General features: G+C 61.6%; 2 protein-coding genes across 3 annotated transcripts; one reads left to right on the top strand and one right to left on the bottom strand.

Annotated features, from left to right (window-relative positions):
• The first annotated feature begins 2,070 nt into the window (after window positions 1-2,070).
• Window positions 2,071-3,838, top strand: DLX1 (distal-less homeobox 1). Its single transcript, XM_069861795.1, has 3 exons — window positions 2,071-2,578; window positions 3,092-3,291; window positions 3,521-3,838. The coding sequence occupies exons 1-3, from the start codon at window positions 2,266-2,268 to the stop codon at window positions 3,773-3,775; spliced, it is 768 nt and encodes a 255-aa protein (XP_069717896.1). The 5' UTR covers window positions 2,071-2,265; the 3' UTR covers window positions 3,776-3,838.
• A 5,831-nt stretch (window positions 3,839-9,669) lies between these two features.
• On the bottom strand, window positions 9,670-10,915 carry DLX2 (distal-less homeobox 2). Of its 2 annotated transcripts, none has more exons than XM_069861792.1 (3): window positions 10,555-10,915; window positions 10,231-10,418; window positions 9,670-10,051 (listed from the first exon to the last, which is right to left on the bottom strand). In XM_069861792.1, the coding sequence occupies exons 1-3, from the start codon at window positions 10,877-10,879 to the stop codon at window positions 9,761-9,763; spliced, it is 804 nt and encodes a 267-aa protein (XP_069717893.1). In that variant the 5' UTR covers window positions 10,880-10,915; the 3' UTR covers window positions 9,670-9,760. The 2 variants fall into 2 exon arrangements, with proteins under 2 accessions (XP_069717893.1, XP_069717895.1); XM_069861794.1 differs by having other exon boundaries at window positions 10,231-10,415.
• Between the last annotated feature and the right edge of the window lie 1,335 nt (window positions 10,916-12,250).

Raw genomic sequence — 12,250 nt, 5'->3', positions numbered from 1 at the left:
GAGTACAGCGAGCTGTCGGCTCCTAACAGTTTCTAACAGCATCTTTTAAAAAGCCAAGACGCCCCTCCAGAACACGGCTAACCCCGCAGCTCTGTCCTCCCCAAGGGGAGCTTGGAAGGCCTTAAAACCTGCGAAACCCATCGATGCAGCCAACGAGTTTACAGGCAGAGGGAGGTGAAACGGGGACCCCCAGCAGCGCCCGGGGGGGCATCGCCTGCCGAGCCGCAGGGCGCTGGGGGTGGCCGGGGGTCCCACGCCTCCCGGGGACGCTCCCGGGGGAGCCGACGGCGCCGGGAGCTGCGGGAAGGCACCCCCCGTGCCCTGCCCCTCCGCCTCCCGGCCCGTGCTCACCGCGGAGCGGGGCGGGGGAGCGGGACCCCCCCAGCCCGGTGTCCGCGGGCTGCCGGCAGCTCCCGCCCGGCGCTCCGAAGTCCCCCTGGAACTCGGACCGGACCGCGGGCACTGCCGGAGCGCGTTCGTAATCCTAATTATGAAAGAGCCTAACGAGACGTTGAGCCCAGCGCCTCGCACAAGCCCTTCGCGCAGGAGGGGCGACCGCGACGGGAGCCCCGACGGGGCGATCGCTGCTCGGCTCCGGGGGGCTCGGGGGCTTCGGCGGGACCGCGGGGCGCCCCGGGACCGCCCGCCCCACGGCAGAGCCGCCGGGATGGAGGCGGCGGAGGCTTCGGGCGCCCCGTCCCGTCCTCGGACCGGAGCGCGGAGCCGCCTCGGGCCGTCGCTGCCATCGCCCGCGGGGCAGAGCCGGGTGCCGGAGGGTGAGTGCGGGGACACTGCCCCGTCCCGCCCCGAGCCGCGCCGAGGGCGTGAAACAAACCAAAAAACAAAAAAAAAAAAAAAGGAGGGGGAGGAAGTAAAAGAGGCGTTAGGAAATGGGCAATTAAAACCGACAGAGCCACGAATGAGAAGAAAAAAAAAAAAAAAAAAAGTCGGGGAGAGCAGAGGGACTCGGTCTCGTCAGCTTTGCTCGGTCCTTAGCCGGGGGCTCCGGGGCCGCCGCTGCCCGGCCGAGCGGAGCCTGAGCCCCGCAGCCCCCCAGCCCCATGGCCGGGGGTGTCCCAGCCCCCAGCCCCATTGCCGGGGCTGCCCCAGCCCGGGGAGCCGCCGGCGGCGTCGGGGGAAGGCGACCCGGCGGTGATACCGCTCACGACATCAGCGCCGCGGTTTGTTTTGAACGTTGCTGTTATCGGTGTTCTCCCTTTGCCAAGATGCGCTCGATGACAGCGCCGCGGTGCCGCGCTAACTGCGCACCCTCGACAGCCGAGGTGTAACCGGGAAAGTTCAGCCCAGGCCAGATCAAATCCCAGGCTGTTTAATGCTGGAAGGCTGCATGTTGCTATTAGTGTTAAATATATGGCTAATTATGCGTATGAAAATTAAACATCAGTGTTATGCTAATGGGGCCGCCTTCAGCTGTGGATCAGAGCACTTGAGACTAGCATTTAATCAAATGAATCAGTAACTAATACATCTGCACGTGTGAACTTTCACAAGATCATTTTCCTGTTACAGCCACACCGCCGAATTATGAAAGAAATAATTATCAACACTTTCTAATTATCTAACAAAGCAATTTGGGATTCATCGCCGGGCTTTGTGGGGAGGATCTCCCGAGTCCCACCTCGTTTACCGCTCACGCACGCGGAAGTTTTCATTTTGAGCTCAGACGCGCCGTTTGGGGTGATTTTTGTTTCCCCGGGTTCCCCCCCACGCGCGCTTTGAAGAACGCGGAGAGCCCCTGCGCGCCCGCGCTTCCCCGGTCCCGCGGGTCGCGGAGCGGGGCCGCTGCGGCGGGCGCCCCCCCCTCGGGTCCCCCCCGGGCCCCCCCCCCGGTGCGGGCAGCGCGGCCGCGGGCCCTTGCGCGGCTCGGAGCGGAGGCCGCGGCCGGTGCCGTCGGGGCTGCGGCCGGGGAGGCGCTGCCCGCCCGGCTCTCGCCGCTCGCCGGGGTCCGCGGAGCCGCGGGCGCCCCGGACCAATCCCGAGCGATTATGCGAGACGGCGAACCAATCAGCGCCGGCGGCTCATGAATATTCATAGGCTTGGCTGAGTCAAAGCTTTTAGGCGAGTTTGTGTAGATCTACAGCATCATGCTTAGACTTTTCAAAGAGACAAACTCCATTTTCTTATGAATGGAAAGTGAAAAACCCTGTTCCGCTTAAATTGGGTTCTTTCCTGTCCTGAGAAACACAACAGACCCCAAAAAGGCAAGCTGAAGAGAGAACACACACACAGACCAAGCGACAAGAAATGACCATGACCACCATGCCAGAGAGTCTAAATAGCCCCGTCTCGGGGAAGGCTGTCTTTATGGAGTTTGGGCCGCCCAGCCAGCAAATGTCTCCTTCTCCCATGTCCCACGGACACTATTCCATGCACTGTTTACACTCCGCGGGCCACTCTCAGCCCGACAGCTCGTACAGCACAGCTTCGTCCTTCTCCCGACCGCTGGGCTACCCCTATGTCAACTCGGTCAGCAGCCACTCGACCAACCCCTACATCAGTTCAGTGCAGTCCTACCCCAACAGCTCCAGCCTGACCCAGACCCGGTTAGAGGAGACAGGTAGGTGCACTCGGCTTTGGGGAGGGGGAGGGAGGGGGGGGGAGGGAAGGCGAGGAGGGAGGGAGGGTGATCGTGTCAAAAAAAAAAAAAAAATCTATCGGGGGAAAAAAATTAAATTAAATTGCAAAATATTAGTCAGGAGAGGCTGAGGATCACAGGGGAGCAGTACCCAGAGCACACAATGCCCGGCTGGAAAAGAAATCAACCCAGATGTGCACGTATTAGTCTTCGTAATTATTTATTGCGTAGCTCTATAAACAATGTATGCAATTAAGGGTAATTAAACCTAAACTGCAGCCTGTAAAAATAGCAAACTTTCTCTGGGAAGAAGCCTGGGCTGCCATAATCGCCCGGAGCCTTTGTTAGCGTTACTCGAGCTTCACTTTTCTCGCTCGTCATTATTGTTATTGTTGATGTTGCTGCTGTTATTGTTACTCTTGCTGCCGTTACTGCTATTATTGCTGTCGCCGCTATTACTATTATTATTTATTCTGCATCGTTTGTGGTTTGTAGGGGCCGAATCGGAGAAAAGCACTGTGGTAGAAGGAGGGGAAGTTCGCTTTAATGGGAAAGGGAAAAAAATCCGCAAACCCAGGACTATTTATTCCAGTTTGCAGCTGCAGGCTTTGAACAGGAGGTTCCAGCAAACCCAGTACCTGGCTCTCCCCGAAAGAGCCGAGCTCGCAGCGTCCCTGGGACTCACCCAGACCCAGGTACGGCTTTCGGGGAGCCCGTGTCCCCTCCTTGTCCCCACGGCCGTCGTGGGACACCCCACGCGAGACACCGGGGCCCGGCGCGACGGGGCGGGCGGGGGGGTGTGTGTGGGGTGTCCTACCGGGTTGTGGGGACAGAGGGAGAAGCTGGGAGTCCGTCCGACCCCGGGGTGGGGGACGCTGGGCCGGCCCGAGGGATGCTGAACCCTGTTCCGTTCCCCGTTTCCAGGTGAAGATTTGGTTTCAGAACAAGCGCTCCAAATTCAAGAAGCTGATGAAGCAAGGAGGGGCCGCCCTGGAGAGCGGCGCCCTGAGCAACGGCAGAGCCCTCTCGGGCAGCTCGCCGCCCGTGCCCCCGGTGTGGAACAGCCCCTCCGGCCCCGGTAAGGCCTCCTCGGGGACCCCGGGCACCTACATCCCCAGCTACACGTCGTGGTACCCTTCAGCCCACCAAGAAGCTATGCAGCAGCCGCAGCTCATGTGATTAGAAACCCGTTCCCCCCCCCCCCGCCATAAGCACTATCGGTTCCGAAAATTAAAATCATGACAACGAAAAAAAAAAAGGAAAACAAAAAAAAAAAAGAAAAAGAAGAAATTAAGTAAAATAAAAGGAAAGAAAAGAAAAAGAAAAAAAAAACAACGAAGGGGAAGAAAGAAAGAGGAAAAACACAAAAGAAACGGAAGCAAACAAACAAACAGGAGGTCCGTGGCCCATCAGCCGCTGGGGCGCGGGTCGGTGCTGCGGGGACAGGTGCGACGCGGGCCGCTTCCCACCGCGACAGCTGCCGGAGCGGCCCGAGCGCCGCGCAACAGCCCGGGAGCAGGGCGAGCGGCGGCCGCGGCTGCGGGCCGAGCAGAGAAACACGTCTGGCGGGGGGGAAGCTTCTCCTCTGTCCTGTCTGTCTGTCTGTGTCTGTTGAAATGTAGGTCATTTATCTACCACCCCGATCCGACGGTCTCTCCCACCGCGAGGGGGAAGGAAGCCGAACGATTCCCGGAGCTTCTTCCCCTCCACATTTTCTGTACCTTTCGCTATCCATCTGTATATTTTTTTTCTGTTGTTGTTAAAAGGGGAAGACGGGGGGCTTATTTATTGACTTAAATTACCGCTACGAGAGCGCTAGAAACGAACGGACGATGCGGTTCGCGGGGTGCGCGCGGCTCCCTTCGAACCAACCCGCACCCGCTCGGCCCCGTCCCGTTCCCCCCCAATAAACCACCACGAGACAAGGAGCTCGGTTTTAACTTTTACAAGAACTTCCATACCGTGCGGAGCGCTTCGGTCCCGACGATTCGCATTTCTCGCCTGTTTAACAAAGGAAATAAACGCGCATCGTTCCGCGCCCTCGAGCGGCACCGCGGCAGCTGCCGCTTGGCTGGGGCGGAGGGCGGGACGGGAGCCCCGGGGGGGGACCGGGAGCCCCGAGAGGGGGAACGGGAGCCCCAGGGTGGGAACGGGAGCCCTGGGTGGCTGAACGGGAGCCTCGCAGCCCGTGAGGCTTCCCCGCCGGGACCCGTCCCGGAGGCGAAAGGCACAAACCCGACGTGCAGGAGCTACTCGCTGTACATAATTTATTCTTTATTATTATTATTATTATTATTATTGTTCTGTAAACATGTTGCACAAATTTAGCTTTTCTTTTTTTTTTTTTTTTAATTCTTATTCTTATTATTTCCGTTCTGTTTCGTGTGGCTGTAAAACATGATGCTTTGTGTACTGAGATCTTGACATTTTACTCGTGAAACTCGAAAGATGTGACAAACTGAGCTCGGCTGTGTTTAGTGTTCTATATGTCAAAGTTTAGTTTTATATTGAGAATGTTAACTTATTGCTTTGTATCTGGGGAAAGAAAGGAAAAAACAAAACAAAACAAAACAAACCCACGCAAATCTTTGTACATATGTTATAAAGTTTCTTTGAGACAGTAAAATTATGGTTTGGAAAAAGAGACACGCGTGCTCCCTGCCTCGTAGCGCGGCTCGGGACGGGAGGGAGATGCGGGACGGGAGAGCCGGCGGAGCCCCCGGTGCCCGGGAGCGGCGGGGAGCCGGGGCTCGGCTCTGCGCGCAGGTTGCGCGGCTGTGCGGCCCCCGAGGGCGACGATCCCCGCGCCAAGATGCGCTCAGAAGCGCTCAAGGTGCGCCAAGACGCTCCAAGATGCTCCAAGACTCGCGGCCCCCTGCGCCCCGCGGCGCAGCCTCCCCCGTGCGCGCACCCGCGGTTACCCCCGGGGACCCGCACGGGGCCCGGAGGGTCCTTCCCAGCTCCATGTTTGCCGCCCCGGAGCCGCGGGGGCAGCGGGAGCCGAGCGGCCCCGCGGAGCCTGGGACCCGCGCAGCTTCCGCGGCGGCGGAGCGGGGACCCGGCGCCCTTGGTCCGAGCGGAGCGCTTTGAAAGAGATTTTGGCTTCTCCTAATTCAATAACGTCTTGCTAACGGCTCAAATAGAGAAATTATTAGTTTTCTCTCAGCGAGGCGGTCTCGAGTTAGAGTCTATTATAATTGTACATTTTAAAATGTTAATCTCGATACAGGCCTAATTAATTCTGCCTTGTTGCTGACGAGTAGTTCATCAAATATCTGATTCGAAGATTTTCATAATGAGGATATTAATTAAACTATGAATAATCCGAAGGTGCTTATATTGAAACAATACCTCATTACAATGATTAAGTCCTGATTTCGAATATAATACCTTTAACAATCGTCACCCCGCAAACACAACCTTATGGATGAGCCTGTAAATGGCAAAATGTAATTTTGGGATATATTTTTTCCTTGTTGGGAAAAAAAAGAAAGTGCCCCTCATTTTCAAACACTTCTGAAATAGGTTACACACAGCTTAATGATGATCAAAATGACTCTTTTCTGCAAAAAAAGACCCCAAAGTGCGCGTACAGCTGCAAACCCAAGAGGGTCAGCATCATTTCACTGTATTCTCTTCTTGATTACAAGCCGAGCCCATCAAACACAACATAATTACAGTAATTTCAGGTTTATTTATTCTAATGCAGTTTCCCCATCTCTCTGGTAATTATGAGCAATTTTTTCGCCCAGGGAATCTTTTTGCATTAACAAAAGAGATAACGCACTGAAAGCCAAATTTGCTGCGCATTGAGAAAAGCGAAGAAAAAAAAAAATAAAATAGGTGCGAGCTGCCATCTCTGCAATTCTCCTATATTGGAGCTCTGCAAATTGCTTGCAGGTGTATGGAGCAGAGCTGTCAATAGGAAGGGGCTTCCAAATTAGCAAATGCACAATGTTGAAGTAATGAAGACAGACTTAGCAAAATTGCCAAACAACAGATAACTCTTTAATATCTTCCACCCAAAAAGAAAAAGGGGAAAAAAAAAATAAAATCCCTTTGGAGTGTCCCTGCGAACCCCTTTGAATGTCTGGGGATGTTGTACATGTGTCAATCTAATTGCAGAGCACAGAGCGGCCCCTGAAACTGGAAAAAATCAAATATCAGCGCCCGAGCCCGTTTGCACCGGGAATTCGCTCCCTTCCTTGGACAGAGGGGACGGGGCAGCCCCGCTCCCGCCGTCACCCAGCGCCGTGTCCCCCCAGTGCCCTCCCCTCGCCGCTCCCTTCGCCGAGACACCGCGACACCGCGACTCCGCGACCGAGCGCGCCCCGCAGCCCCGGCCCGCGGGGTTTGGTGGGGGGGGGGGGTGGGTCCCGGCTCCGGTAGCCCCTGCGCCGCTTCCCCCGCTCCCTCCCCTCGCCCCGCGGGGCGATGGGGCCGCGGAGCCGCTGCCGGTGCCCCCCCCGTCCAGCCCCGTCGCGCCCCCCCGCGGGAACGGAGCCTGCGCCGCCTCCCTTACCTTCGCCTCTCCCGGGGCTCCGGACGCGGCTCTCGGCTTTACAGCAAAAGCAAAGGACCGAGCGCGGCTTTTTGCTACCGAAGTTACAGGAACGAGAGAGCGAGAGAGACGGGGAGAGGATCGGGGAGGGAAAAAGAAAGGGGGGGGGAAGGAAAAAAAAAAAAAAAAAAGCCGAGCACAATAATAATATCCTGAGAGTGCAAATGTGGATTGAGATCCCCCAGAGATGCACATTTGCCTCCGAGCGCCGCAGCCTTTTTGCAGCTCTGCTCTCGCAGAATATGACTGAAATTTTCTGCTATATAGCCTCTGTCTTTATAGCTGATGAAAAAAATTGCAGATTATTAGCATAAATGTTTACTCTTCATTACGCTGATGACATTGTGCACTCGAGATCTTGGTAATCTTGGGAAAATTATGAGTAATTTTAAAAATTTTAAAGCAGCAGCAGTTACCATGCAATTCAGGCTAATTCTGCGTAGGCTCCGAACGGATATAATTATCGAGGAGTCAAGATGTTATGCTAAAAACTATGCATTGATATTCCCATTTATTATGTACATACAACTTTGACAATGTTGATGCTTGAAATAGCAGGAAATTGTCTTGCGCAAAAATTACAGTCCATATTAGGACATGTGAAATTGCGAAGAATTATATAGTAATTGCAGGCTTTCAGATGGGAGAGCCAGAATGCTCAAACTAGTGCAAATGTGGATAAAATTACAGATCAGAGCAAAAATTAGGGAAAAAAGGGGTCTGGGATTTTTCAAGTTGGCTATAGGATTCCGGAAGTGCCTAATGCCACATGATTGCTGCAGCTTTAGGGGAGACATTCATGCCTCAAATAACTCCTTTTGCCAGAGCCGCTTTAATTGAATTTCTCGGGCTTTTTCTTTTTCACCGGGGCAAATGAGTAAATTGCCTCCCCGCCGCACCGACCCGCGGCCCCGCCCGTGCGCGGGGAGGCAGAGGGAGCCTCTCACCGCGGCCGCCCCCCCGGGCCGGGCACCGGGGAGCACCCCCCCCGCTCCCCCCCCCCCCCAAGCCCTTCCCGGAGCGCTGGAGGGCGCGGGGGCAGCTCTCGCCCTCTGCCGCCCCGCTCCCCTCGGCCCGCGGGGCAGGGAATGAGCGAGGGGAGGCAGAGGAGAAGCGCGTACGCGTCCTCGGGGGTGCGGGGAGCCGCGTCCCGAGCCCCTGCGAGCGCCGAGCCCGGAAAAGCTCCGGGAGCCGCGAGGAAAGCGCAGGGGGAGAAGCGCCGTCACCCCCGCAGCGATCTCCCCATCCCGGGCCGGGTGCTCCGCTCCCTGAGCCCTCGGGCCCCCTCCCCGCCCCGCCGCTCCCGTTGTCCGCCCCGTCGGGCCGGGGTCTCCGTGCCGGGAGGGGCTGTGGGGAGGGGACCCGAGGGAGGGGGGCGGGCAGGTGTTGGAGGGGAACTTTATTTAACAGCGAGAAGCGCTTGGAAAACCGACGGGGAGGGTGTGAGCTCGTTTTTCTCTCGCGTCCCGAAGACGGGGGCGGGTGTCGGTCCTCCGGGCTGAGCTCCCTCGGGACGCGCCCCTCCCGCCTGTCCAGGCGGGAGGGGCGCGTCCCGAGGGAGCTCAGCCCAGGGGGTGCGGGGACAGTGCGGGGACAGTGCGGCAGCCCCGTCTGGGAGGCGACAGGAGCCAGTCCCGGGTGAAATGTCGCTGGCGCCAGCAGGCGGGTTGGGGGGGAGGGAGGGGGCGGCTCTGGCTGCTGCCGGCAGCGCTGAGTGATTCGTGACCTCGCCGAGGAGACGGGTAGGAGCGAGATTTTTATTGTGGATGGGAAAGGGATGGGGGGAGAAGGGGGATGTTGCCGGCTCTCGCCGACGGTTGCAGAGGATGGGGCGCAGCTCTGGGATGCGGATCGACACCCTCAGCCTCTCACACCCCTAAAGAAACTCAGCGGGCACCATGGAAACAATAATTTATTTAAATAATCTCTGCTCGTTGTAAAAGAAACATTAAAGAGCGTTTCAGTTTTTCATAATAAATAACCAAAAATACCCTTTTTTTTTTAAATTTTGTTTTGTTTTCTTTCACGACTCTGGACATCAAACGGAGGGGGGCGGGCACAGGGCTCGCCGCGGGGACGCCCCGTCGGGGCACGGGTCGCGCCCGGAGGCTCCGTGGACCCGACCTCATCGCGGGGAGGGCAGAGCCGCACCGGGACCCCCCCTTCCCGCCGGCTTCGTTCACGGCTGAAAAGGATAACTTAAGCACGGGAGGCTCTCGTTTTAAATCTACATATAAAAATTATTTATCTGTGTTTTTTGTTTTGTTTTGTTTTGTTTTTTTAACATTTTATTTCTGTAGTCCCCAACATCGAAGTGAGGTCATCCGCAAAGGCACCTATCAACTTTAAAAAAATAAAAAATAAAGTTAACCAAAGTTCGGCACCCGTGGCTCGGTGAAAAAGACGAGCAAGAGGGACGGAGGGCGGGGAGGCGGGTGCCTGTTCCGCAGCGGAGCCGTTTCGGCGGCGGGGGGGGGCGCGCCCCGCGGCACCGAGCGACGAGACGGGACGGGGCGGGCAGCGGCTCCTCTCCGCCGGAGCCAGGCTCGGCCGAACCCCCGGCTCCGCGCCCCGGTGCCCCCGGGCTCAGGCCTCCGCGGCGCCTAGAAGATGCCGCCGCCGCCGTGGTGGTGCGGAGGCTGCGCGGGGTGCGGGAGCGGCGCGGGGCCGCCGGGCGCCGGCGGGTACCACGAGTAGCTGCCGAGAAAGGCGGCGGCGGGGCCGGGGCTGGCGGTGCCGCCCGCCGTGCGCGGGTGCGGAGCGAAGTCCCAGCTGGGGGGCGAGGCGGGGGGCGGCGGCGACGCGCTGCGGCGCGGAGGCGGCTCCGCCGGGATCTCGCCGCTCTTCCACATCTTCTTGAACTTGGAGCGGCGGTTCTGGAACCAGATCTTCACCTGCGGGGACAGAGGCGTCAGGCGGGGCGGGGGCGAGCGGCTTCCCCGGTCCCCACCGACCCCGGCTGCCTCTCGCCCGCCTCCCAGCCCCGGGGCCGGCCCCTTCCCACGCCCGCACCCGGCCCCGCGGCCCCGACGGGGCGGGAGGCGCCCGGGGCCCCGCGGGGGAAGAGCGCTACCTGCGTCTGGGTGAGACCGAGCGAGGCCGCCAGCTCGGCTCTCTCGGGCAGGGCGAGGTACTGGGTTTTCTGGAAGCGCCGCTGCAGGGCGGCCAGCTGGAAGCTGGAGTAGATGGTCCGGGGCTTCCGCACCTTCTTCGGCTTCCCGTTCACGATCCTGATCTCCGGCTCGCAGTCTTCCTTCTCTGCTGCGGCACGAACGCCGGCCCCGGTGAGAAGAGGCGCCCCCCGCCGCCCCGGCCCGCCCCGTCGGGGACGAGCGCTCTCCCGGCCCGCCCCGAGCCCCGAGGGGACGCCCGGCTCCCCCGAGCCGCTCGGACGTACCGGAATCGTTGTCGGCCGGAGAGGCCGTGCCGCCGTAGGGCCCGTAGGAGCCGTAGGCGCCCGCGTAGCCCAGGTCGTAGCCGGTTTTGCCGGAGTAGGGCGCGGCGCCGCCGCCCGCGTAGGGGTAGGAGCCCGCGGGGCCGTAGGGCGGCCCGCCCGCCGCGCCGTGCTGCCGGTTGGTGTAGTAGCTGCTGTCGGTGGCCGTGGAGACGGGCAGCGTGGGGGACTCCTGCGGCTTGTGCAGGGCGCCGTGCTGGTGGTACCCGCCGGCGGAGAGCTGGCTGGCGTGCATGTCCGGCACCAGGCTCTCCAGCACGCCGGTCATCCCGCGGCCCCCGCCCGCCGGGGCACGGGCCGCCCCCCCCCCGCCCGGCGCTCAGGGCCGCCCCCCCACCCCCGGCGCTCAGGGCCGCCCCCCCGGCGCTCAGGGCCGCGCCACCATGCTCGCCGCTCCGCGCCCGCGGGGCCGGGCCGCCGCGCTCCCGCCGCCGCCAGCGGGACGGGCTCTGCGCGCCGCGCGCCGCCGGGCCGGCATTTAACAGCGGTCACGTGGCGCGGCGCACGTCACCTAGCAACGGCCAATGGGCCGCCCGGCCGCGCCGCGGGCCGCGGGAGCGCGCGGGCCGCGGGCGCGAGCGGCCGCGGGGGCGCGGGCCCCCTCCACGGGCCGCCCCGCCGAGCCGAGCCCGGGCCCGTCGTGCGGCTCGCGCCACCGCCTCCCTCCCTCCCTCCCTCCCTCCCCCCGCGTCCGACGGGGCGGTCCGACCCCGCCGTGCCCCCCCACAACCGGTGCGCGCGGCCGCCCGGCGGGACCCCGCGGGAAAGCCCGTTCTACCCGCCGCGGGAGCAGCGGCCCCGCGCGGCAGGACGGCGAACGGCGTGCGCAGCTTCGGGAGCCGCGCTCGGGACACCCTGCGGAGCGGGGGGCGCTGCGGCTGCTACACTCGCATGTCTCACGGCGGGGGCGGCCCCGGAGCGACTGCGGGACCGGCCGCCGCCACCCTGTCCCCGGCCCCGCCGGCCGCCGCGCTGCTCTCGGCGAGCGGGGGCTCCGGGGCGAGGGGAAGGGCTGCCGGGCTCGGTGTTGTTTCGGTCCTTTGTCTCTCGCCTGTCCCGCCGCGGCTCCGCGCCGCTCGTCGGGAAGCGCCTTTCTCTCGCAGCGGGACGGGAGAACGGGGCCGGGCTCCGCGCCGACCGGGGCTGCGGGGGCTGCGGAGCTGAGAGGGCTGCGGGGCTGCGAGGGCTACGAGGGATGCGGAGCTGCGAGGAGGAGCCGCGTTCCTGCGCGGCGGGAGGGCGGGCATCCCACGGCTGCAAACGGGACACGAAGGGGCGGGGGAGGCGCTCGGCAGCCCGGCCGCTGCTCGCTCGCTCGCTTGCCCCAGCGCGCCCCCCGGCGAACCGCTCGGAGCCCTCGGGGCTTGTCCCGGTCCCGCGGGGCGGGGGGCCGCGTTCTGGCTGTGCCGGTGGCTCCGCAGGGCCCCCCGGCCCCGGCACAGCCCCCCCCGGCCCCGCTGCGGTCGCTTTGAGGCGCGGCTGGATCCCGGGCGCCTGTGCCCGACGGGGCGGGCGGGGCCGAGCGGGGCCCCGAGGGCAGCGACGTGCCGGGAGCCGCGGGGACACGGGTCGTGCCGGGAGCTCCTCCGCCGCCGGAGGGACCGGAGAGGGCACGGCGCCTGTCCCGGCGGGGCTCACG

This window comes from Phaenicophaeus curvirostris, chromosome 7, assembly GCF_032191515.1.
Source record: "Phaenicophaeus curvirostris isolate KB17595 chromosome 7, BPBGC_Pcur_1.0, whole genome shotgun sequence".
NCBI classification, from domain to species: domain Eukaryota; kingdom Metazoa; phylum Chordata; class Aves; order Cuculiformes; family Cuculidae; genus Phaenicophaeus; species Phaenicophaeus curvirostris.
Note: the sequence above shows the minus strand (reverse complement) of the source record. Positions and strands in the feature narration are given on the sequence as shown.

Coding starts and splice junctions, on each gene's coding strand:
- DLX1 (XM_069861795.1), top strand. CDS start 2,266: ATGACCATGACCACCATGCCAGAGAGTCTAAATAGCCCCGTCTCGGGG. Junction 2,579..3,091: donor GACCCGGTTAGAGGAGACAG/GTAGGTGCACTC, acceptor TGTGGTTTGTAG/GGGCCGAATCGGAGAAAAGC. Junction 3,292..3,520: donor TGGGACTCACCCAGACCCAG/GTACGGCTTTCG, acceptor CCCCGTTTCCAG/GTGAAGATTTGGTTTCAGAA.
- DLX2 (XM_069861792.1), bottom strand. CDS start 10,879: ATGACCGGCGTGCTGGAGAGCCTGGTGCCGGACATGCACGCCAGCCAG. Junction 10,419..10,554: donor TCCGGCCGACAACGATTCCG/GTACGTCCGAGC, acceptor TTCGTGCCGCAG/CAGAGAAGGAAGACTGCGAG. Junction 10,052..10,230: donor TCGGTCTCACCCAGACGCAG/GTAGCGCTCTTC, acceptor CTGTCCCCGCAG/GTGAAGATCTGGTTCCAGAA.